Source organism: Larimichthys crocea, chromosome VII, assembly GCF_000972845.2.
Source record: "Larimichthys crocea isolate SSNF chromosome VII, L_crocea_2.0, whole genome shotgun sequence".
In the NCBI taxonomy this organism is placed as follows: Eukaryota; Metazoa; Chordata; class Actinopteri; family Sciaenidae; genus Larimichthys; species Larimichthys crocea.
Genome location: NC_040017.1, coordinates 12,605,249 through 12,631,087, shown reverse-complemented (window position 1 = coordinate 12,631,087; position 25,839 = coordinate 12,605,249). Strand labels below are relative to the sequence as shown.

At 40.1% G+C, this 25,839-nt stretch overlaps 2 protein-coding genes across 4 annotated transcripts; one reads left to right on the top strand and one right to left on the bottom strand.

Annotated features, from left to right (window-relative positions):
- Positions 1-1,184: 1,184 nt before the first annotated feature.
- On the bottom strand, positions 1,185-11,093 carry gucy2f (guanylate cyclase 2F, retinal). The gene is made up of 19 exons (XM_010757132.3): positions 10,781-11,093; positions 9,878-10,690; positions 9,004-9,305; positions 8,168-8,522; positions 7,926-8,010; positions 7,567-7,663; positions 7,291-7,425; positions 6,853-6,933; positions 6,442-6,618; positions 6,180-6,336; positions 5,873-6,022; positions 5,588-5,736; positions 4,741-4,904; positions 4,382-4,574; positions 3,938-4,112; positions 3,498-3,596; positions 3,308-3,402; positions 3,129-3,214; positions 1,185-2,283 (listed from the first exon to the last, which is right to left on the bottom strand). Exons 2-19 carry the CDS (start codon positions 10,617-10,619, stop codon positions 2,202-2,204), a joined length of 3,324 nt encoding a protein of 1,107 aa, XP_010755434.3. The 5' UTR covers positions 10,620-10,690; positions 10,781-11,093; the 3' UTR covers positions 1,185-2,201.
- A 3,869-nt stretch (positions 11,094-14,962) lies between these two features.
- Positions 14,963-24,334, top strand: tsku (tsukushi small leucine rich proteoglycan homolog (Xenopus laevis)). 3 transcript variants are annotated; one of them, XM_010757130.3, is made up of 3 exons: positions 14,963-15,329; positions 20,916-21,227; positions 21,967-24,334. In XM_010757130.3, exons 1-3 carry the CDS (start codon positions 15,315-15,317, stop codon positions 22,705-22,707), a joined length of 1,068 nt encoding a protein of 355 aa, XP_010755432.2. In that variant the 5' UTR covers positions 14,963-15,314; the 3' UTR covers positions 22,708-24,334. The 3 variants fall into 3 exon arrangements, with proteins under 3 accessions (XP_010755432.2, XP_027136416.1, XP_010755433.2); XM_027280615.1 differs by lacking the exon at positions 14,963-15,329 and adding an exon at positions 15,794-15,906; XM_010757131.3 differs by lacking the exon at positions 14,963-15,329 and adding an exon at positions 19,465-19,597.
- Positions 24,335-25,839: the final 1,505 nt, after the last annotated feature.

Below are 25,839 nucleotides of genomic sequence, written 5' to 3'. Positions count from 1 at the left end.
GGGGATTTTAGCAAGGTCCTTCTACTGCTAAGCTGCCATGGACAACATGGTATTTCGTGGTTCATTTCCCTCACCACCAGTAGCCTAAATATAAGGTCACTGGAATCGTTGTTGGAAAGTTTTGAACAGAGGAAAAGCAGCCTCTGCAGTGCACAACCTGGAGTGCAGGGTTCTCATGGTAAATGGGGAAACTCAACCTCCTGCATTTCCTGCACAGCAAATAAAGGTGTAGCTGCAATGCAACGGTAGGTTGACAAAAGAATACGTAGTTTTAAAGGTGCCTTTCATACAGCCTAAGTATTATCTTAAGACTTTTGTTTACATGGATTGTTAAAATGTCGCCACAAAATATGTCAAAGGATTGAAACACAAATCTTGAATACTTCTCTGTTACACAATGATGTCAATGAAATGTCAGAAACCGAATTTTCTTTCTAAAAGCAGCAGCGCCATCCTCTGGTTGCAAAGAGGAAAAGGACTGGTTACACTACTGAAAGCCCAACAATGAAGGTGGTGATTTAATTACTTAATGATGTCATGTTTACATACACCGTATACTTTGCATTGCAGTCATAAAATACAAGACAAATAACAACATATGAATTACACAATATAGATGTTTCTGACTGACTCTGCCATTGTTTTGTACACCAAGCACGAATTAAGCTGCTGCTATTGTCAAGATTAATATGATGAGAAGCAGGGGAATATTTCCAAAGGCTGTTAAAAAAAATATGAATTGGTTTGGTTCGAGAGGTGACTTTATAATGATATGCCATTACAATGACATTTTTAAATATTCATTGTCTATTATTTTAATTTCAGTGTGTGCTCTCAGGTGTTCCCTTACGTCTACATGCCATTTTTAATCATTCACAGTGAACCTGTTGCTTTTTATCTTTTACTTTCGTTAATAACAAATTCAAAACTCTTGAGCAAGTTGGACACTAGATGGTGCTCTTACTTATCTCTCAGACACATCAGGCATCTGTAAAATAAACTGCGCCTGAACTTCTTGGAACACAGTTTAGTGCAACATCAGCAGTGGGAAACCAGCTGCTTCCAGATGTGATTAACAGTATACACACCGTTTGCTCTCCTGAATTAAGAAATAAACTTTAATAAAATAAATTGGTTTATAATAGTTACTTTTACATCACAAAGTGAAACATTTTGGTTGGTGTTATGAATAAAATTGCTGCCTGAGAAGCTTATGATGACAGGATGCTGTAATGAATGTTGTAATGCTGAAATTTTGACTTCACACAATTTATAACTTTGTATTACAAGTCTGGTATAGATAGCAAACAAGTACAGCGGGGGTCTGTTGCATCATTCAGACATGTGACACAAACAACCAACTTAAATTAACTTTTACCAGAATTACAGGTGCTGACATCAAGTGTTCCAACAATAGGAGTCAGTAGATGAAATCCACTAAAGCACCTTAAATTTACATTAACAGAAAAGGTCAACCTCTCATTAGTGTAGATAAAAGAGTGACAATACAAATGTTTTAAATAGAATTTGTAGGAATAGGCTCAACTGGACTTTGTCATCATGTTCTAATACAATAGAAATAAAGATAAGTTTTTCTTTTTCTTTTTCTTTTCATTTTTTTCTTTTTTGATAATTATATACAATAGCAGCCTTTGCCTCCAACTTTGGAGAGCTAATAACATATAATATTCAGCCATAGCTAAGTAACAGCCTCAGTACCACATTATGAGCTTTCGTGGCAAACTAAAACCAGACATTATCACCGGAAAATACAACATTTCAGTTTGAAATAGACATTTTGGGCATTCAATCTTCCGATGGGTAAACCTCTGGTTGCCCTGAATTAGGTGACCACTCAGTGGCCAGTGAGTACGGAGAGGAGTGAATGAGTGCATCCTTCATTACGGAGCGATGCAGCTTCCCTGTGCTACTGGCAGCAGGTACATAGGCAGGTAATGCGACAACTCTCATTACATTAGCACCGCTGTGTTCTGCTGTGCTGGCTGCAGGCAGATTAGCCAGTCGATAAACAATCCTCTTAAACAAGTCTGCTTTAAGCCACAGCGAGAGGCTGGATGGTGCTCCCTGTCCTCTGCCTGCCCCTCCCAGCTCTTTGTCTTTTTTCTTTCTCTGGATGTGTCCCCTTCTCCTCTGCTCCTCTGGTTTTGCTTCTATCACATCTTTCCTTCTCTTCCTCTCATTCAGATCTTTTTATCCACCTGCCTGTTGGCCTTGCGAAAAAGAGTCTTGATCTCCTCCGTCACCATCTCCTGCCAGTTGTCCCTGGTAAATATAGAGGGTGGAGTTAAGACTAGTATTGTATTTTATAGAGGCATTTGTTTTAAGCAGAACTCTGGGATTCAAATACATGAAAATACTATGGAAGCATACCACAAAGCAGACAAAAACACAGCCAAAAAGCCAGTAAAAAAACAGAAGCTAATTATGAAAATGTGCCAGTCAGTCACAGTAAAATGAATGAACTAAACAAAGAGGGCTTTCCCCAATCTGCTTATGAAGATGTAGAAGGTGATAAGATCAAGAGATTAGTGAGACTAGTAGGTCACAGAGCAATCAATAAGGTTCAGCAACCAATGAAACAAAACTGTGCATGTGCAGACTCAGGGGGCTGCATTTGGTCACATGAAACTGACAACCACAGGAACATTTCCACAACACAACACCAGTTGGCATGCAGGACTCTACCTCCTGTGTTCGAACTAAGAAGTTCAAGCCTTTTTCTCAGCTTTCTTTCTCCTGTATGCAGCTATATCCTCAGGGTTCAGCCCGTGATTGTCTTCCCTGAGGCAACATTCAGATAGTTTGAAATTTGTAAAATTATATCAGTGGCAGCAGGCAGTTACATGTTGGTAATGAAACGTAGCATTCCTTAAAACAAAGCAAACTGAACTATGAGAACAGGCGATCATTTCTGCCAAAGACGGTTGCCTGAAAATATGGTAACAAAGGTATTTATACAATACACTTCTACAGTTTTAGATCAGATGAGTAAGACAAGGGTAGGAACATGTATTTTTAATCACTACATATTAAAGAATTCCTATTCAGTATTTTTTGATTCAGCCATAGCAAAGGTATGAGGAGTAACAGTAGGTTGAAGTGCTTACCCCGGTTTGATCTCTGGCGGTTTTGGCAAAGGCTTTGTAAAGTTTGTTTTCCCCACAAGCCAGTATGTCTCTTCAATACCTTTACCCTGAAAAAACAAACCAAAAAACAAAACAGAACCTGAATTAATAGATTCTAAAATATTTATCTCAATTACCGAACGCAGAGGTTAAATGATTACCTTCAGCTCTGTCTTGCCTCTGACTTCTATTTTATAACCCTCATTAAGAGAATGGAGGATGTTCACAGTGCTCATATTTACATGGATTCTATAAGCTGAGGGACAAGAGAAGACAAAATCAGACCAAAGGGAAACATGAAACCACACAATAAAATATGGTAGGTACAATGTGTGTGTGCAGGACACTCACGCAGCCCAGTGGATTCCATACGAGAGGCAGTGTTGACGGTGTCTCCGAAAAGGCAGTACCGAGGCATAGTCAGACCTACCACACCAGCAACACAGGGCCCTGAAAATAAAATTAACCCATTTGACCCGTTTAAAGATGGATTCAACAGTAAGACTGAGGACTACAAAATCCAGTGACTGGAACTGAGTTGTTTTGCCATCATTGTGAGGCTCATATTTGTTCAGTCTACCTAGTGTTGGCACTAAGCTTAGTATTTTTCTCAGCCAGTCTTTCCCGGCATGGATCAGCTATGTTACCGACAGTACTGACGAATACAATCTTAGCATGTACAAGCTAAAAGTCACTCTGAACATGTTCAGACATGTGGTGACAGATATTTTTTTCATAATCTGTGAAGAGCTGCTGAACCACCTGCTCAACTGGAGCAGTACCAGTCTCACCTGAGTGGATTCCTATGCGTATCCTGACGGGCACGTCTGGCATGTGCCGCATATGGAAGGTTCCTACTGAGCTGAGGATGTTCAGAGACATGTTGGCAATCTCCGCAGCGTGCTTGTTTCCATTTCTCTTTGGCAGCCCAGATGCTACCATGTAGGCATCCCCAATGGTCTCCACCTACATAATGTCAACATAGTTATTCACTCATGAGCAGCTTTGTGTGTGTTTCTATGTATTTTATGTGTATTGTAGATACATGCTGTTGAATAACATCAAAATTATTTTTAAATGACACAATAGCAAATATAATACAAACAACATGTATGCAAGCAAAGTCTTTCTTCTAATTTCTTCAACGTGTGTATTGTTCAGATGTAGGAGAGAACCTCTAGAGAAACTCATCCCTCATTCCCAAACAGAACAGAGTTTAGAGGGTGTTCTCTGACCTTGTAGACGTCGTGGTTACTGAGCACGGCGTCAAACAGAGAGTAGAGGTCGTTGAGAAGGTCAACCACCTCGATTGGATCGCTAAGCGAGGAGATGGTGGTGAAACCTACAATGTCACTGAAGTAGATCGTCACTTGGTCAAAGTACTCTGGCTCCACCGTGGCACCGGTCTTCAGGGCCTCAGCCACAGAGCTAAAGACATATTGAAACGTTACGTAATTCAGATGATCAGGCATTTTCAGCAAAGATAACTAAGTTCATTAGACATGCATTCACATTAGTAAAACTAAGCTTTCCACTATGTTTAGGCTTTCTTACATCTGTGCATTGGTGTATGTGTTTATGTGTACAAACTCACGGTGGGAGCATCTCTGACAGTAGCTTTTCTGTTCTCTGTTTTTCCACCTCCAGCTCTTCTGTTCTCTCTCTGATCAGGTCTTCCAGGTTGGAGCTGTATTGCTCCAACATCCTCAGCATGGAGTCAATTATGTTTGTCTTCTTACCCTTGTTGATTAACTTGAACTACCAATAAAAAAAAACAGAATTATGTAAAACGATATGTATAATATTTTTTGAACTGGTTCATTTGAGTAGGATAACAGATAACAGTATGACATGAAACAATGAGGCCACAAGGCTGCAGTGGTGGAAGTACATTTACTCAAGTACTTAAATGTGTAACTGCTCTTTTTATAATCTTTTGTACAGTTATGGTTACAGACTCTCACCTCCCCTACACTCGTAATTTGAGTGCAATTCATTTGCTAAAGAAAAAGACAGAACACGCAATAGAAATTAAAGATAGATCTAACTTAAGCATCATTATTTTTTTTATCATTTTAATTTGTATTTTTATATCACAATATTATCATTATCATGAATTTATTTGGCCACAATAATCTTGTAGTGAAAATATGATACTGTGATAGTCCTTGTGCGAAGTATCTGAAGCTGTCTGCACATTGACAAACTAGACCGATATGCTATTATGCATTTGTTAGCGGTAAAAACAGAACAATATAATATTACATAATATTTGAACACTAATGATAACGAGTCCTTTTACTTCACATTGGTCAAATTTTAAACTTCTGCCTTTCCTTATAATGGAGTATTTTTTAGATAATACTATTTCTATTTTTACTTGAGCAAAGTATCAGAGTAGGCTACTACTTTCACAACTGCAAAGTTTGTCTTTAAAGTACCCTGTCAAAGATCTCATCAAATGTTGGTCTGCGGTCAGGCATTTCGCTCCAGCACTGCTTCATCAGCTGGATACACTCCAGAGGAGCCTGGTCTGGAGCCACGGTGGGGCGGCACATTGGAGGAGGCTTCTTCACCTTACGGATGATCTCTAGTGGGGAGATGAGGGAGACAAACATGTCAATCTGGTTCTGATTTACAATGTGTACCATATCAGTATTCACTGTTGGCTGTGAGCTCTGTTGCTTCACTTTATCCACATCTCCTCCTTCCTGATGGATACACACCCTCGGGTGGCAGACCAAGCATGCAGTACGGCAGCCCTCTGACCACCACCTCTTGAAGGATGATAGAAAAGCTGTACACGTCTCCCTTGTAGGTGCCTTTACGTGAGCTCGCAAGGTCTCTTAAGAACTCTGGAGCTGTCCAAAATAGATCTGAGTGAAAATATAAAAGAAACAGGAATGTGATACATACTCAAGGTAATGTACAATTGTACAGTATAATCATCAGGGGCCAGAAACCAGACAGACCTACATGTGCTGTGCATACAGTATTGTATGTATGTATAGTATGAATAGCAATGAGCCATACCTTCAGGTGGAGGTTCTTCTATAGGAGCTTTCTGAGACTCCAGCAGCTCATTGAAGCCGTAGTCAGTAATCTTGAGCACAAAACGCCCGTCTACCACACAGTTACGAGATTTTAGTCTGCCATGGGGGAAATCTCTGTGGTGAAGGTATTTCATACCCTGGAAGCACAATATGTTCAACAGTGTAGTTAATCATAATGGAAATATTACACAACAAACCAGGTTCAGGTAATATTGTGTATATTTGGTATAGCAATGTTTTACCTTAATGAGGTCAAGCAGAAGTGAGGACTTGAACATCCAGTCTAATTTAACATCCTCGTTCCTCAGCAGGTCCTGCAGGCTGCCACGTGAGCAGTGCTCCGTCACCACAGCAAACATGTAGCAGTCGGAGAAGAAGCCAAGAAATGGATTCACATTCTCATTTCTCAGGTCTTTCATCTGAGAAAGCCGATAAACAAGAGAAAGGAAAAGATCATATTAATATATTTATCTAGAGTATTTATTATAATTGGAACTCCATGTACAACGTTTAGCTTTTATCACTGTCTTATCTGCATTGTGTGTAAAACCTATGTATGACATTTGAGGCAGCGTGTAGCTTTCAAACGACTTAATTACAGTAAAAATACAGTTCTGTGCCAGTATTTCTTCTTACAGGTCAAGACATTCTACCTTTGTGAAAATCTTGGTGGTGCTCTGCTTTACTTCCTTGAACTGGCCTTCCTCAAATTTCTTCAGCCACACCCAGTCGCCCTGGAAGAGAAACACAAAACAGATGTTTTTTCTCTATCTGAAAGAGGTGTTCAAATAATTTCCTAAACTTCTAAATGAGTCAGTAAATTACAAAAATTTAACTTGATTTAACAACAACAAAACAAAACAAAAACATATATAGAAATTGGAGTACAAAAACATACTGTATATAAAACCTTGCTTTAACTTGAACCAAAACAATTAAAGCCCTATAAACTGAACTGGTTGCCACTTGAATATGTGTTATTTAAGTTGAATATGTCCCATTTGAGTTCAGGGCCCAGACATGTGTCTCCCTCCCTCACTTACATAACGTTCTGCATTCTTACATACAGGCTGAAGTGCTGTGTGACCTACTTCATACACTGCTACATTGGTGGTTTCATGAGTTGCTGTCTGCATGCTGTTCACAGTGTTCACAGAGTGTGAGCGGTCTCCAGATTTCTCCTCCAGAGCGCTCTTGGACTCGCTCAGATCCTCTAAAGTGATTTTCTGTGGGACACAAAACACCAGAAATGAGTGTATCCCAAAGTTTTTTCTTTAGCAAACGTGCACAGTCTCTCAACATCTGATGTGTTTCATCCAATGAACAAGAAAAAAACTTGATGATTGAGACACAATGGTCCCGCCTACCTTTTTGCTAAGCTGAGGATTGATAAAAGTGAGATCCTCTAAGGTCAGAAGGATTCGATTGGGACCTTTGACCAGCTGGATTAGTTGGAGTCTCCTCCTGCCAAAGAGATTTAGAAAAAATCAGTTCAACCATTGGTAGTGGGTTTCCTAAAACTATGCCAAAGATTATCTATCTTTGGAGCAGAGACAAATGAACAAGAAAAGCTCATCCTTGTATGAGAACTACTTAACAATGATGGGGTCAGATGGAAAAAACAAGGGTATGTGAATGCATCTTGTATGGCACAAAAACTCCTCTACTCAAAATTGGTGGTAAACATGGAGATGGAAAGATGTATGTTTGTATTTACAATCTGTACCTGATATAAAGACTTATAACGATCCCTCCTACAACCAGAGTGATAATGACAGCCAACACCACTATGATGTGGGTGACCTCCACACCTGAGGATGACAATACGTATCTTAATGTTTTGGGAAATGAGGATTGATGAATAAATGACAATATGTATGAAGAATGTGACATAAAACTGTAAAGACTTGAGCAAACCAGACCATACATATACATGCGCACCCATATTCACACACAAACGTCTCTTACCTCCCAAACAGGCAGAGTCCTTGTCAAACCAGCAACTGGAGTCAGAGGGTGGAGGTATACCTCCTGGAAAATGAATGGGTTTCCCAGTGAAACGAAGTACTCCGGACTTCAGATCCACCACATAAGTCTCATACAGCTGGCCCTTCCAGAAGGTAGTGTCCAGGATGACATAGTTGATCTTAATTTCCCCACGAGTGTCCACCCGGACCTCCTGGTTGAAGCCGCTGTAGGTTATGTTCTTTGTGGCATAGGCCAGGTTTGAGCCTGACAGCCACAATCCTTTTTTTCTAGCATTGTGGATTGAATTTGCCACCATATAGATGCTGTTATAGATGGTCCCAAATAGTGGGTTGACCTGCAAGGGGCACAACAAAATACAATAAATGATCTTCTATAGAAACCAAATCAACTGTTTCAGAGTTGGGCTTGTTGATATGGGAGACAAAAAGTAGGTATGTGAGACTTTTAGTAACACTATGGGCCAATGAACAGCCACCACAAACCCTTTTTTTTTTTTTTGCTAATATGCACACATTTTGAACAGTCGTTTGAAAATTTGAACAAACTTTCCACAACAGTCTTGCTTGCGGTGATGTGTGGAGAAATAGAAACAAAATTAGTGATTTTTTCTCTGGAAAACACTAACTTTCGAGGGTACTGGCTCTATTTGTTTAATTCACATGGGCTTACATTAATTTTGAATTTCTTTTGCATGTGAGGACTGTGGATTTTGTTCCCCATCTTTTACACTGGAGTCATGGACAACCAATACTTGCACTGGACGAATATAGTTTTAAGACAGACTTGACAAAGAAAATGAGCCTTTAGTTTCCTACCTGCTCTGAAATAACAGCTAGGGTCACTTCCTCATTCTTCTTGGCGGCAGTTAATGCCTCGTCGAAAGACAAAGGCTCAGAGGCCATGGTGATGGTGAGCACAGCATCGTAGGCCTCCCTCAGTCTGCTGTTGTTATGCAGGGGGAAGTAGGAGATGTTGCCGTAGGGCACGCTATAGAGAAGGGTGTCGTAGGGTACAAACACGTAATCCCCAGAAGTCAGGCCCATTGTATTTGCTTGGAGGAGAAAAGTAGCTTGGAGCTCACCTCCAACCAGGATGGAATGCATGCACATGATGATGACTGAAACAGACAAAAAAAAAACCCACAAACACCCACTTGAAAGGTTTACAACAAACATACTCAATTGAATAACAGAAGTAAATGTATACAGTTACATAGAAGTTTTGGCCTTTGGACCACGGATGCTTCCAATGTGACAAGATGAGACATGACATGCATCATGAGGTCACAAAGTCTTATTTAAGCTTATGAATTCAGTTTGAGAGGATTCATTCTGGTTGACTTTCTGAAGCTAAACCACTTCAAAATGAGAAGCTGGTGTCTCCTTACGACGCTGATCATGCAACCAATCATATTTGAATACAGCCAGGAACCTTTACCTCACTTTCCTGTCAGCTCTTTCCAATCAATCAAGTACCAGTTCACCTATAGTGAACTGTGATAATCCTACTGAAGAAGATGTGTACAGCTATGATGTAACATCTGCTCCCCATGTTTCTATATTACAGGTGTCTCAATAGTAGATTTATCTTGTTCTACTTTGTGGTTATCTCCTCTGGTATCACTTTAACATACAAGAAATCTTGCAGTTATCACTGTGATGTAGCAAGCTACTGCACTAACAGACTCACCCCTCATGTCCCCTGCAGCCTTGATCTTCCTCAGCGTGTCCTCCACCTCTGTCAGATTTGTACCAATAGATGTAACCAGGCCAACGGGAAGCCCTTTATTCCTCAGAGCCATCGCTACTCTCCCAGCGGTGTCGATCCAAATATCTTCTTTGGATGAGACCACCACAACACCGGCCCACTTGAAGTGTTTCAACACAGTGAACAACACCTCAGTGGGAAACGGCACTGTCCTGGAAAAAGTCGGGTATCCTATGACCCGGTCCAGCTCATAGTTAACACAGCCGTAAGAGAAGAGGGCCTTATCCCAGTTCTTGGCCAGAAGAGAAGCTGCAACACAATATCCCGGGTTGGTGGGACCCACAAACGCATCAGCCATCTTCTCGTAGTAAATAAACGCAGCGAGGGCTTTAGATGTTTCACAAGGCTCCTGGAGAATGATAAAGTCCATTTTTAGGCCCAGATCCAGTTTTAGATCTGCGTTTATCCTGTTTACAGCGAGCCTTGCGGCGGCAGCGGGCAGGGTCTTGTAGTAAATAGGGTCGCAGTTCCAAGGCCCCAGGACCCCCACTTTGAATATCAAACAGCGCACACAACAAGGGAACGTCAAGACTCCGAGTAGGACCCATAACAAAAAATTATAAAAGGGCAGAGTGGTTAAAGTTGGTCTGCTTTTAATTATGGGCATACATGGATGGTTGGACTCCCATAGCGCCCCTCTGACATTTGGAGGAATATGTTGCATTGTCCTTCCAGGGTGTCCAAGGTATAGTGAATCTTTGTGTTCACTATTATTGTCAATTAGAGCAGTGACACCTGCAAGACGATTACAGATTAAAGTAATTTCTCATTTCCAAATGAATAGCTTTTACTATAATGTTTATTTTAAACTAATTAACCACTTACCATCTACTTGACGCCATCAGGACAGCTTCAAGGTCCGATTAGACAATCTTACAGGTGTCCTCTCGAGTCTGCTTTTGTGTATCCACATAAACCTAACCATCCCCAAAACCCTACCTACTCACCCCGAGGATCCGCCGATAGACACACGGCCAAGTCATGGTGTTTGGATCTTGGATCTGAAAGTGACAGGCAGAGCTCGGGCGCTGGCGTCTGTCGCGTTTGGAGACAACTTCAGCACCCTGGAGAGCTACTTACGTCCCGCAGTCAGCGCCTCTGAAGGCTCCTGTGCGTTTCCACAAACAGCTTTCTTCACAGGCAGCATATCTGAAGAAGGAGGGAAAGTCAACTCTGGTTCCCCCGGGTTTCCTGTCTTTCATGTGTATCTTTGAAAAACAAAATATATGATCATATTCCAAATGGAGTTAAAAAAAAGGCAACCAATCCAAGCAATCTCCTTCAAAAAAGAGTTACATTTTTTTTTCTCCAAATGTAAGAGTGGTTGATGTTTTATCAATGTAGGAGGCCAGTGTCAGCTACAGGCCCATTCAATCAAATCCCTTCAAAGTGACCCGGGGCCAAAACGTAGGTGTTACTCACTAATCCATTTTCGGTGAGGCGCAATATAAGAGGATTGACAACAGTCCTTAGTCTACTCTAAAAGCCTTGTTATCACGCAGGCTGGAGAGACCTCCTCTAGTCAATCAAGTTTTTCCCTATTGAATTGCACATATGATGATTCTATAATAGATTAAGTAAACAAACATTTTCTGACGTGTAGAGTGGGGTCATTTTGACTTGCCATGGAGACACCTTACCTGAACCGTGTTTTAATTGCTCCAATATGCCCGCAGTACAGCAGGTTCCACAGATTAAATGAATTTGAACCCTGGTGGAGTGGTGGTAATTAAAGATAACGAAGGGCTCTCCCTGTGGGTCCCCTGAGTTCTGCTGCGCTTTGCCTGCGTCAGTCTTTTCTCTCGTTTTGTAAGACTCCACCAGGTGAATCAGCCTGTCTGACAAATGAGTCCAGTAACAGCTGGTTGCCACAACATCAACTGTGCATGACAGTGTTTAAAATATGGGCTGGATTGATGACTTGACAGAACCAGTAGCTTTAGCTTGTGTCAGTGATTCAACAAAGAATCTGCTGTCTGTTACAGGAAAGCAGCTATATATGACTTAGATTTTAATATAATTTAGCAGATTAGTAACATATTGTTATGCTACATCTTAAAGATAAAGTCGGGAGCTTGGGTGCCTGGTTAGATTACAGAAAAGAGTTATACATTTTAGCCTAAATAAGTAATGTCACATGCTTTTTGACTGTTTATTAGGGGAAAAATAATACCACAAGACAGATCCATCATGTTTGAATTTGAAAAGTTTTGACTCCTAACCACTAAAGACAACAAGCCAGTCAATAAACATGATACACATGAAGGAATATTTCATTGCACTGCGTGCACATGAAGCTGGAAAGTGATTCCACCTTTGTTGACCCATATCCCACATAAGCTGATGAGCCTCTTAAACGTAACACCTTGACACCGCTGTCCTGCATCCAGGAATAGAGGGGCAGAAGAGACGACTCAGCGTTCACTACGAGCGAGCAAGTGAACGCAACACATCTGATGTCGCTCCTGAGACGAACTCTGCGCTCTCTGTTTAGACACCGTGAATGGATAACACAAGCAGTCAACACCAGCAGAAAACTCAAATAGAATAAATAAAAATAAATAAAACCACCCCAAAAATAACAACAGCAATAACAACAAAATAACAACACTAACAAGCTACATCTCTCTCTTTTTACAGTATGAAACAATGAGGAACATGCAGCACATTGGGCAAAAAGGAGATAAACATGTCCTTGGACAGAGAAAACAGAATAAATGTGGAGGTGGGTGGGAAACATACAACAGTGAAGGAAAATGGAGACATCAGGGGACATTATTAATACATATACTAATATTTTGAAGTCACTCACACTTGTGTTAGATTAAATATATTAATATTAAGGTCAAAACCCCTTAATAGGCAACCCTTGAATGTTGCTTATGCTACAAAGACTGAGAAGATTTAACCAGTAATTATGAGTTACATGATCTGCTCTCTAAACTCACAAAATAACATACGATTGACTCTATGATGACATTAAATTAGAAAGAATAGAGCTGTATTAAGGTGATTTTGTCCAATAACGTAAATAAAACAGCTTTTGGCATCAGTCACCTAAAGATTACATACTCAGCATGATTCATGCAGGATTTATCACAGGCCTATCTTAAACATAATTTACTATATGATAACACGCTTGGTGGTAACAATTAAGTCACATGACATGCATTATGTTGTTAATCTTGTTTTTCCCCCTGTTACTTTAAACGAACATTTCGATATGTTTAAAACTGTGTTTCTTAAATTTCTTTACGAGTCTTCACTGCGCAGCTGCAGACAATACATTTATAGGACGATGTCCTCATCTCTGTCGCCATCTAGTGGAAAAACCTGCACCGACGCTCATTGTACTTGGCACTAAAGAGAGAATACTCTACATCGGTGATAGATTCAGATTTACCTCTATGGAAAACTAACAAATGTATGTTTTAAATCTACAATAAATGGCAGTATTTTCCATGGCAAAGTTTTGTTTGTTTTGTAGGCAAAAACTTTCTGATCCATTAATCAGCCATACAATCCCCTCATGTCATGCTCTTAGGGGGATATCCATCATCACATATCATGTTTTTCTTTCACATGCTTAGTTTGTTTCTGTCTTTCAGACTGATACTGCACCCTGCATTCTGTCTGCCTCCACCCCTATCTTATCTTTACAGCCTTGAAGATCCCCAGACACGACATAGTGGTGTGTGTGTGTGTGTGTGTGTGTGTGTGTACAAGTATCTACATGCAGAATAGGTTACCCTTTCCATCACAGCTTACTGGAAGCCTATCACGTTCATTTTTTTAATGTTACTAAACAGTTACACTATTCCTCTTCTATTTTTTTTAGTTTTCACAAAAGCACCACTGAGAGTTCAAGTGTGAGTGAATTTGTTGGGTGTGTAATGTGATGCTGTCATGCTCTCCTGAGGAAAACAATAGCCCAGGGCCCTGATGAAGAGTGGGGGGCCCTTCAGTATTGTAGGAACAGCAACAGATGTTCAACATAATCCATCACACTTGACCTGTGTGTTTCTGGCCCTCTTTTTTTTTTTAGGAGACTTGTTACAGTATCTCATCTAACAGGGTGTAGCCTGATGTCTGCACAGATTTGTCCTGTTGGAGCTTGTGTTTGCTTTATATTCCTGTACTGAATTGTGTTTGGAAATGACTGTTTGGTCCTCAAAACACACTGTAATGATCGGCTACTCACTGCAACTACACTTAATATTTATGCAAATGACATTTCTTTACATGCAGGATTTGATTTGCAAAGACTGTAAACAACCAGGTCGAAAAATGCTGCGCAGACAGGAAAAGTCGGAGTTTCCTGTTCACATCATATTTTAATCGGTTTGATCAAAAATGTTAACGTCAGGCCAAATGAAACAAACGCCCACCGTGTTGCACAACCACGCAGTTTTTCATGTGGCTTTGTTTTGTGGTAGCTCCGCTAGAGTGCGCGCTGACGATCAGCGTGACAAGTACCTGAGAAAAGTTGGCCTGGACCGGATGTTACACGTGTGTGCCTTCAAAAATAAAAGAGGAACATTAGTCAAGGGAGCAATTCTGTACCATGTAGTGTCGAAAATATATAGATTTTATACAAAGAATATATGCTGGGGCAGTTTCTCTCAAACTCTCTCTATATATAAATTAAAAATATATATATGATTTTGTGAAACTGTGTACAAATGCACGTTTAGCTTACCCCTGTGATGTAAAGCTGCATTTAAACGAGGCTAATAAATGTAAATGTACTTTATTTATACAGCCCTTTACAACAGTCCTTTCGGTGTACCAAAGTGCTTTACAGTAGACAATAAATAACAAGAACAATAGGTAAAAAACAAACAAAATAAAAACAATAAAATGCAACAAAATCGAATAAGAAATGATAAAAGTGTCATCCTGACCTGACACAAACACCATGACAACAGTAGCCGAGCAACACAATGATTATTTAGATCAATGAGCTATAATTAGCCAACTAGTTGCCAAGACAAAGAGTGAAAACCGCTAACAAAAAAAAAAACCCCGAAGTCGCATTTTGTTTTGGAAAGCATAAAGAGGAAGTGCTTTTATTTTGTAGGCCGGGCGGGCTTGACAGTGGTGAAGAAGCGAGGCTGGCGAAGGACTTTCTGGGGATGGGAACAGACGAGTGTGTCCCAGTGTTTCCAGCTCCTGAGTTTACTGTGGCGGGGCGGACACACAGAAGGACCAGCAGAGCTCATGTGGACCGGCAGACACGCAAACCAGCGGGGCACGGGAGCGCTGCGGGGGTCTGGAAAATGGGAGCGGTGAAGTGAAAAAACAAGAAACCAAAAAAAAAAAAAAAAAAAAAAAAACGGCCGAAAAGCGGACTGTCTGGATGAAAGACACCAAAGTAAGTTAGGCGGAACGTGTTCTAACAAGAAAAGTCATGGGAGTGTGACAGCTTTTCTGCTTCTCCTACTCATTTGTTGTGTGTTTTTGAGAGAGTGCCGTTGTTAAAAATCTTCGACTATCCGCGGCGGAGGTTTCGGACACAGAAACGCAAAGCGCGAGAGCGGCGGACCTCTGTGGTCAGATCAGATTTCACATTTGCCTCTGCGTTTAAGAAACCGCCCCTGGTTGTCCCGACTGGAACTGACCAAAAAGCCTTCCTGTGCGTGTGGTTTCACCGCAAAAACGATTCACAAACAAACTTTTTTTTTTCTTTTTTCTATCAAGCGCGCGAACTCCCTGAGAATGATGCGCGCAGAGGTGACACGCGGGGCCTGTGATTGACAGCTGAAAGGGGGGCGGGGTTGTCATCGGAGGTGTTATTACCGTCTGCTTCAGACATACACACATGTGAGCATTGTTTTTGGATTATTTATCCGAAAACAAAAAGAGAAGAGGCTGCGGTAGCTTCCTCGGCTCTCTCCGAGCTTTTGCCACGTACGGCAGCAAGAAATTTGATCTGCAGAGGTGCCCATGCAGTGAGTGTATACCCGCCTCCTGTGTTAACTTACCGGGGAACTTCTCAGTGGTTATAAACAGATATAAGGCAAAAAGAAGAGCTCCATAAGGCTCAGGTGTTTTTTAATGAAGTAAAATCAACAATACTGCAATGTAAAACACCCTGGGTAAGTGAAATATTACTCACTTATGTACTTAAATAATTACAGCCTATACTCTTTATGCAGCAGAATGGTGCTCTGTGTCATATCATTATATTTTACATTGATTATTTTCTAAGCAGCATTTTCTTTATATAGATAATAGCAAAGCCACCTTTACTGATGGTAGTATAATCTATGACGATCAGCATCATATTTCTTTCTCTTCTGGAATGTCCTTAAAGTAGCAAAGTGGACAAGTATCTCGAAATGTACTTGAGTAAATATACTTTTATTCAGGTTTATTTCTGTCAAGACCTTTTTATTTTTATCACGTTTAGTTAGATCACTGGTATCATAACTCAACTATGTGTTATGATACATCTTGCTTATAATGATTAAGATTGGCAGAGGTAACATATTGAGGTGATGATGTATCACATTGGTTGTCAGTGTTTAGTTGTCCTATGGTTGAAGGGGACATTAAAGGGACCAAGTTACACAGAGGAGGCTGTCTCCAGGCTTTTACTCTACCCCCAAAGTAGTTTTAAGTTTATAGTTTGATATAGTTATAGTAGTAGTGTATATGAAGTCCTCCTTATATTCATATATTTTTACTTAATGTCTGTTATGCACAAATGACACCAAGACAAATTCCACGTTAGTGAAAAACCTACTTGGCAATAAATCTGATTCTGATTTGAAGTAAAGAGTAAGCAGTGTAACTAGAATAATATAGACCTAGAGACTAAAAGGTTGAAGCCCTTTCTCCTCCTTTTGTTAAGTTGGTCTAATATTAATATCAACTTATCAACCATATGAACATTAGACACACATCATAACAGAATTGCAGCTGATGCAGCGACACCTCCAGTGTCACTTTTTCCTCAGATAGCACCTCTCCTAGCTTTGCTTACAGTGCGCTTTGATGAATCCAATCAGTCCCCTTGCTTGTGAATTCATTTGTTTGTCATAACTGCAGGCGTCCCATCGCTTCCTAATTGTTTTAAAACACTTAAGTACCGTAAATTTAATTTCATCTCACTGCCACCTCCTCAGTGTCATGCATTAATTTGGCTTAAAAGGATTAGTGTGGCATCCATCTTCTAATTACACAGTTTTCAGCCTTCAACTTGAAGGATAAATTGGGAGAGAGATTGGTTGCAATGACATGACGAATACATCAGAACACTGGGGGACGCTGAACAAACTGAGGGCAAAATGATGTCACATAGAGGCAAACAAATGTGTTGGGATGAACTAAGTAGATATTTTATTCGGTATGTTTGCTCTTCATTCTTTTGTTTGTTTTGTTCTTTGGCGCATTCAGATAATGAAAAGCCAACTCGAAGAACTAATCTTTTATTTGATTTTAGATAAATATGTTGCTTGTGGCCACTAAACATGGTTCTTTTTATATTGGCTTTTGACACATTAAGTCATTCTTTAAATGTTGATAAAACACAGTGCTAATTGGATTATTACAAAGTTTGGTTTAGTCGCGAGGTGACAAAGTTGTAGTTTAGTGAAAACCCTGCCATGCAAAGTTAATACCGTGCTGCTGTGCTGCTTTCCCAGGATAAAAAGGTGCGAAAAGTCTGCCGAAAGTGAGAAGGTGTTGGGGCGTGATTTCACAGGTCTTTGCCAATTGTCCACTCAGGGGGTTCGCAGCTCTAACTGCCGTTGCCGTTGGGTAATTGCAGTAGTTAGAATGTGTCTGATTTGAAGGCAACGCCAGCAGCAGTTTGCTGTTAGCTGTGATTTATTGGTGAGAGCTTGAGAGGAACAGCTGGCGCAGAAAGTTCACAATCCTCAGTGAAGCAACAGATGGAGCGAAGCACCCAGGAATGAAAGGAGAGGGACGGATGAACGTGGCTGAGAAACCACACCGAGGTGACGAGCTGGTGTGGTAGATGTAAAGAACGTATGACCGCTTGGTTTTACTGGCAGTTTCCCATGTTTAGTCTCCATGTGGCTTCTCTGTGGTTTCCAGATGAGGCAGATGTCTTTGTGGACCGCAGTTTGCTTGAGCTGAAACACGACTTGTAATTACAGAGAGGGGGGAGGACTTATTATCATTTTTAATGGCGGCTAATGATGCAATATGTACACAAAAATACAAGTTTAGGAGTTGCCATAGAAACGGTGAGTGTATAAAATTTGGGCACATTATGCGTCGAGATCTTTCAAATATGGAGAATTCATTCATCACGTTTCCCTCCCTGTCCTTTTATGAGTTATTCTTTCCATGGGTGGGAGAGCTCAGCCAGAAAACATCTTGTTAAACTTCAGTTCAGTGAGTAAAAGATTTGTGAGCATAGCGATTTGTCATAAAAATTGGTCATTACACAGACACGCATATTCCCTAGTCTCTTACTCTTACCTTAAGCGTCACAAGAGCTTAACCCTTACCCTAACCTTAACCCTAAAACCACGTCTCAACCCTCAAACAGCTCTTTAAACTTGTGGGGTCTAGCATTTTGGTGACCACATAGTAAAACAAGCCCATAGATATTAACTTGTCATTTGTAAATGATAAACCCAACTCTCTTTTTTTAGTCGCTTTCAACCATTTTTTGCTTCTTTTGTTATGTAAGATGTCTCTGGGTTTAGTTGAAAGGTGCTTCAAATCAAAATTATTACACAGTATTTGAAACTTTGATACCTATAAAAAAGATCCCGCTTGTCTCCGGAGCTCCAGCAAGAAAAGGGTGTTTTGCATTTTTGACTTATCGAGACGAATGAGCCTCTCTTCTGATTGGCTGGCTGTTTTCTCAGTGACAAATGGCCAGTCCACCCACAGGTAGTAAATTAGCGAGCCATGCTGGGGATCGAGCGTTTTCACGCATACACTGCAGAGAATGCACACCGTGTGTACTTTTGTTATAAAAAATGCAGGCGAGTGAGTGAAAAACATGAGTTTATGGGTCAAAACAAAAGCAAACACTGCACAGAGGTGCACGCCTCATAGTAGACTTTGAGCCATCGTAATCAGTCTGCTATGTTAACCCACAAGCACTATAGCAGTGTAACCTCATCCTGTTGCATAAGCTAAGACAACTTTAACTCTGTTTGGATAAAGGCTACGCAATAACAACTGTAACATGTCGTGCATCTTTGCTGCATACTCTGAAAATTTACAAAACAAACGTCACTCTGAGGATCAGAAAGTATTTTTATTTTATTGCTTTTTGTAAGAGAACACCAACATATTTTGACTTGAAATGGCTGGATTACCGTGTCAGAGTACCAAGGTTGTGCCAAGATCAATGATTGCGGTTAACCCTAACCTTATTGACTGAAGTTTTAAATGCATTATTTAATGCTTTCCTTTTAATTTAATGCTGTCAAACTCTGGGTCAGATCTTTAACACACAAACTGCTGTGTCATGCCCGGGCCACTTGACCGTGACTGTTCATTCTGTTACACAACTCCTAACCTCTGTCCAATTTTCATACTGTTTGCGTGTGTACACGTTACTTAAGTAGAACTGGGTGAGCTCTGTACATTTACACATGACTGATACACAAAGAGGCAGCAGCAACAGGTGGAGCAACAGATGAAAGAAAGGTATGAGAGGTATTTCTATGCTTTTAAATAAACCGTCATTTTTATTAACAGGGTTCGTAAGTCTTCAACTCTGGAAATTATCAAAACATACAATCAAACGTTATTATGAAACACTGGTAAAATAAATAAAGTGACAATATACATCGCTGTGGGTTTTGCAGCTGCATATATCCTAACCATTTAGATGTGTTGAGATGAGATCTGGAAAGTTTTAGAAAAAAGTGCTTGTATGAACCTTGCATCTTTGAATTTTTTAATTCATATTAAAATTGAAATGATGGATACATTTTTTAAAAACTTTTCCCTCTGCTATTATTCTGTGATTTCATATGCAGTGCTATAGTAATAGACCATATGTCAGTGTCATTTTAAGGGGAAGTTGAATTTGTTTTATTTTGTCTTAAAAAGATTTGCTTAGAAAGTAGGCGCATCTCTCTCTCTTTTTTTTTTTTTAACTAATTTTAAGATGCAACAGAGATACATTCCCTAATTTTCAATATGAAAATACAATACTTGAAACCTCTTTTGATACCACAGCAAAAAGCTCTTGGCACACAAGAGTTTTGTTTAATTAACAACATGCACACAGTGCTGGTACAGAAAAAGTCACACACATATTGAGAACCAGTTCCAGAGTTGGGGCGTGTTATAGAATTTATTTAAATACATTATGATGTTTCCTTTAGGTTATTTCTCATGCAGACATTTTAATTATCCTCTATTTTAGTATTAACTAAACAACTTCAACCTGCTCAACTTGCTTTTCCTTCTCTTTTCCACACGCACACACACCTACATCTCTGTGTCTGAGATCGTTTCATTTTATGCACATGGTATTGAAAAAAAGGATCAAAATATAGATATTCTGACAACCTTACTACACCCAAATGTTCATTTTCACAATCATCCATACAAGGTAAACTAAGAAAGTGCAAATCAACTCTTTGATCAAAAGAAATTAGGTCACATCCGTTGGGAAGCAAAGAAGGAGGGTAATTGCAGCTACTCAAGTTGCCTGAATAAAAGCTTAAAATCCTTTCACGAAGCTTAATTAAAGCCTTGAAGATGGCATTTGAACTGTTAGAGCTCCTCTAATTTCTAAAACCATGAACAAGGTGTTCTGTGAAGTACTTTGGACATGGTGTACTGATCCGATCTGGTGACTGAGATTGTGGATGTTTTTCACACGGTGTCGGTAGCATGAAAGCTTGACTTGAACATGATAAAGAATGTTTTTTTTTTTACCTTTCTAACCTCAGCGGGAGTGACATGTTTTAAAAGATTTCAAATGTAAATACTGAATCTGTTCTCTCTCCAGAGCATAATGGCACTCCTCCTGTGGCTTGGCCTATCGCTGCTGGTTTCTGTCCAGTCCAGCGCTGTAAAGAACTGCCACCCTGGTTGTCACTGCGAGGTGGAAAGCTTTGGCCTCTTTGACAGCTTCAGCCTGACTAGGGTCGACTGCAGAGGGTTGGGACCCAGCACCACCATGCCAATCCCCATCCCTCTGGACACTGCCCATCTTGACCTGTCCTCTAACTCCATGGGCCCCCTCAGTGATACCATGTTAGCTGGTCCAGGCTACACCACACTTGTCAGTTTGGACCTAAGCAGCAACCATATAACCAAGGTTAGTGGTAGGATGAACTCAGGTATAGACATTTGGCTCTAAAATAAAATTATAATCAATAAAATAACTACATCCTTAATTAAATACACTTAATTGAGTACATATAGTGTCTTTATTGTTTTGTTTTACTGTCACCACTCTCATTCACAGTGCTTTTAAGTGTAAAAAAGCAGCGGTTAAAAACGCTGTAAAACCCCATTTAATATAACCTCTCAACATCAAATGGCACACAGACATGGCTAGCAGCTCTATAATGAAAGACTGCTGCCATGTATTTCCCTCAGGAGTGCGTAGAGACCAAAACAGAGCTAAAAGTAAATACTGGACTTAGATATGTCCAGTCCAAATGAATGCTAATGTTGCTCCTTAACTGATGGATGTGTAAAGAGGAACCAGTTATTGCAGTTAAACGCCTCAGTGGTTTTAGCGTGAAAAATGAATAAGTTAGACCACAACTATGCTCTTTTGCAAATGTAAGTAAAGTTTTTGCAAACTGATATTTAAGCACCCTGCTAGCCATTACAAGTGTGTTTTTCCTTTAATGATATTAAAGGTTAGCTAGTCACTAATTATACATTATATATGAATGCTTTTTTAAGAAACTTCAAATATTTTACAAATGCAAAGCGATATGTCAAATATCATTGTATATTTTTGTGTCATTGTATCAAAAATAAAGTAAATAATTACATGCTTAAAATGTCTTTGTTCACTTTTTCCTTGATCTTCACATTTTCAGGTAAGCCCCAACGCTTTGTCCAAGCTGCGTTACCTGGAGACTCTGGATCTGAGCCACAACAACCTGGAGAGCCTCTCACCGAGCTGTTTCTCTGGCCTTCCTCTGGCTGAAGTTGACCTCAGTCACAATAGCTTCCAAGAGTTCGACATGGATGTGTTCACTACTAAAGTCAACGGTGAACCTGTCAGCGTGGACCTGTCTCATAACAAGCTCATGTCAGTTTCCACGACTTTGCATGGAAGAGTATTACACATTCAAAGCTTAAATCTGTCTTCAAATCGGCTGTTGAGCGTACCAGCGCTGGCAGGACTTCCGCTGAGGTACCTCAATCTAGATGGTAACCCCATCACCCGCATCAAGGAGGGAGCTTTCTCTCAGCTGAAAGATCTGGTTTATTTATTCATCAGTGGCCTCCATGAGCTTCAGGAAATTGAGCCACACAGCTTCAAGGGCCTTCAGAGTTTGCAAGTTCTTGATCTTTCAAACAACTCCAAGCTCAAGACTCTGAGCCCTGCAGTTTTTATTGGACTAGACTCCCTACAAGAGCTGAATTTGTCTGGCTCTGGTGTGACGTCCTTGCCAAATAACATGCTGACCCACCTGCCCAGTATTAAGAGTATTACACTGGGAGGAAGCATCCAGTGCTGGAGGACCCAGAAACAGGGACAATTCCACCGGCAGCTGGGTCAGGTCCAACACAACGAGGTGTTGAGCTGTAATGTCGAGGGAATCGTGCTGTGAGACAATGGAAATGGTATATTCAGTCAGAAGTGCTTGTCCGATGGTTGAATAGGGCTGATGTTATGACCTTCGCACCCACTTGGACCATTTTTCATTCTTAACAGCTATTTGTCTAACATTTCATATGAACAACTGAGTTAGAATGTTCACTGTTATGCCCATTTTAAAATGATGGCCAACTTTTCACTCTGCCTTCTAGTACAGCCATTCGGAACAACTATAAAAACTTTTGATTTCCGATGTGGTTGGACAACATGATACGAACCAGTTCTGATGGAGAATATTCAGCCTTTATCAAACCCAATCTTGAAGCCAGACCTGTGCCTTACCTGCTTTGATATGCAAAAACACTTTTATGGGTTACTCTCACTTACTTACCTCTGTTTTGGAGGTGAAACTGGAATACGTCTTAAAGGTCTAATGTAGCAAATGCACAACACAGAACATTTTCAGAACATACTCTAAACAGGTATAGAACCGTTCATCAATCCAAAACTTTAAGATGTTCTTATGGCATGTACTTCATTTATAATGGGACCATATTAAGACTTATTTGCACTTTCCAGTCACGGTATATTTGATAATGATGCACTTACACATGGCCAAATGTCACCCAGTCTAATATAAAACCTTCTATGCATTGCTCATATCCACACTGATTATACGACTGTTGACCACTAAGATTTTTCATCTGACTTTGAATGTGATGTTTTTATTGAAATGATTAAAGGGATCGTTGGACATTTTGGCAAGTGCACGTATTCACTTTCGAGCAGAGAGTAGATTGACGGCCGACAGACTTCAAGTTAGCCTAGCTTAGTTTAGCACAAAATGTGGAAACAGCCAAAGTCACCAACAGCATTGTTTAAACTCACAAGTTTGTTTAATCCATACAAAAAGCATAGTCAACAGTGGTTGTGGTTGTATGAGGAGGTACTTTTTCTGCCAGACCATTGACTTCCTGTCATCACAATGAGGTTTCAAGGGAACCAGCGGCTTCTCTAAATAAACACAACCTGTTGCTCGTTGAGTTTTGCGTGCAAATGAAATATAGCCTAATTATGTGGATTTCTTTTCCTTTGGACAGAACCAGGCTAGCTCTTTCCACCTGTTTCCTCTCTTTATTCCCAGCTATGCTAACTGGCTTAGCTTAACTGCTGGTTGTAGGTTTATGTTTGCCATACAGACATGAGAGTGGTATCTAACTCACAGAAAGCTAATAAGTGTACTTCAAAATAAATGTGCAACCGTACATATCCAAACATTCTTCAGTTGAGCACAGTCTGGTTGGGAAACCTCCAGTAAAGTCTTGTTACACATACTGTAACTAAACATAGTTGAGTGTAAAGATGTTTTCTTGTTACACCTACAAAATACAAAATTTCATTACTTGAATTTGTTTGTATGAATACTAGCCCATGACAACTTGTCCATTGTGTTTGGGCTATTTATCTTCTAAGTTTGGTGTATAGCCTTTGCAGATTAGGTGCATACACCCTTTGACATGGTGCCTAGTTATCAGTGCTTTGCTTGTTTTCATGGCGTTACACAAGAGGATTAAACAAACCGTGACTGTTTTGACCGGGACTTTGTTTTGACCCGTCAAACCAGTCTCAGCAAAAAAAAAGAAAAAATCGACCAATGAAGTATGACAACTTTCACTTATTTGGTTAGGAAGTGAAGCCAGCATTTGCCAAGGTTGTGTAAACACCAAGCTCCACTTTGCTATCTTGTAGTAACCTTACCTTGGCATTCCTGTGGTGTTTCTGTGGACCGAAGAGGATAATCAGCCTCAAGACTGCATATTGGGAGTATTTGAATGTTACCGATCTGTAGAGGCTTGGGGCCTTTAATGTTTTTCTTAAAACACTATTTGTGTTGGTTTAATGAAAGTTAAGATGAGCCCAGTCTTGGTGGAGAGGTTTATAGTTGTATGTATGTAACTATATTGTATATAACTTTATATATATATATATATATATATATGAATCATGTGTAATAATGGACTATTCTACACTTTTGTGGTTTGAAAGACTGCTGGATGGGGGGCAACAATTGTTAGGCGTGTCAGAGAAGCAGCCTAAACAAACATTAAATGAACCCACAAACATGGAAATGACGTGTCGCACTGTATTTAACATTTTGCGAGAGATCCTGTTTTTTAAAGCGACGTGCGATGTGTTTCAACGGAATGACTCATAGCAGGGTGTGTCTCTCAACGACAAGAAGAAAGCTTAGATCTCAAAGCTTTACTCTAACAGCAGCATTAGTATATATATATAATATATATATTATATATATTATTTATTTATTTATTTTTCACTTTTTACAACAGGCTTTTTTATTTATTTACATGAAAGTATCTGGATACAAAGGCACACAAACACACTTGTGGTCTTGAATGGTTCTTAAAAACAGTTAAAGTGCCAGGGCAGAGTTCTATGCTACAATGGGCTTGGAAACCGGGAAGGAGACGAGTAGAGAAAGGAGAAAGAGAGTGAGAAAAAGCCGGGTTTCAGTCATGGCAGCTTACAGATCTGTGTGGTGTCTGGCAATGAGTGTTTGTCCTGTGAGAACACACACTCACATTATGCCCTCCTTTTTGTGACACATCTTTTTAAACACAGACACCCACAAACAGCCAAAATAAGGCTGACTAAACCAAAGGGCGTTTCTTTCACAGATTGCGTCATGGTTGTGTGTGCTTGAGAATACAGAGGACCTTTTGGTAGGTCTTTAAACAAAGTCCCTCCAGTTGTCTTGTAGTTGAGTCTGTCTGTTTGTGTATGTGTGAATGTAACCCTATTCTCTTTAAGTGGGTAGGAGGCTGCCCGAGAGCCCACAGCGGATTAACCCCATTGCAGAAAACACTTCCAGATGTTTGTCTTTTTTTCTTTTTTTCCCTGTCCATCTCATGAAGCGCTGGCATGTTGAGACCTAAGGAACAAACTATCCATCAAGAAACTGCCCTGACTGTGTTCAGTAGCACCAAGATAAGTGCTCGATACATTGCTGTGAAATCGCAAACATTCAGGGAATGTAACGGCAACAAATCAAGTTATAAGTTCAAACGTGAGGGGATGTTTTTTTCCAATATTATAGCTTTTTACTTCAGAACATTAAGTCCAGTTT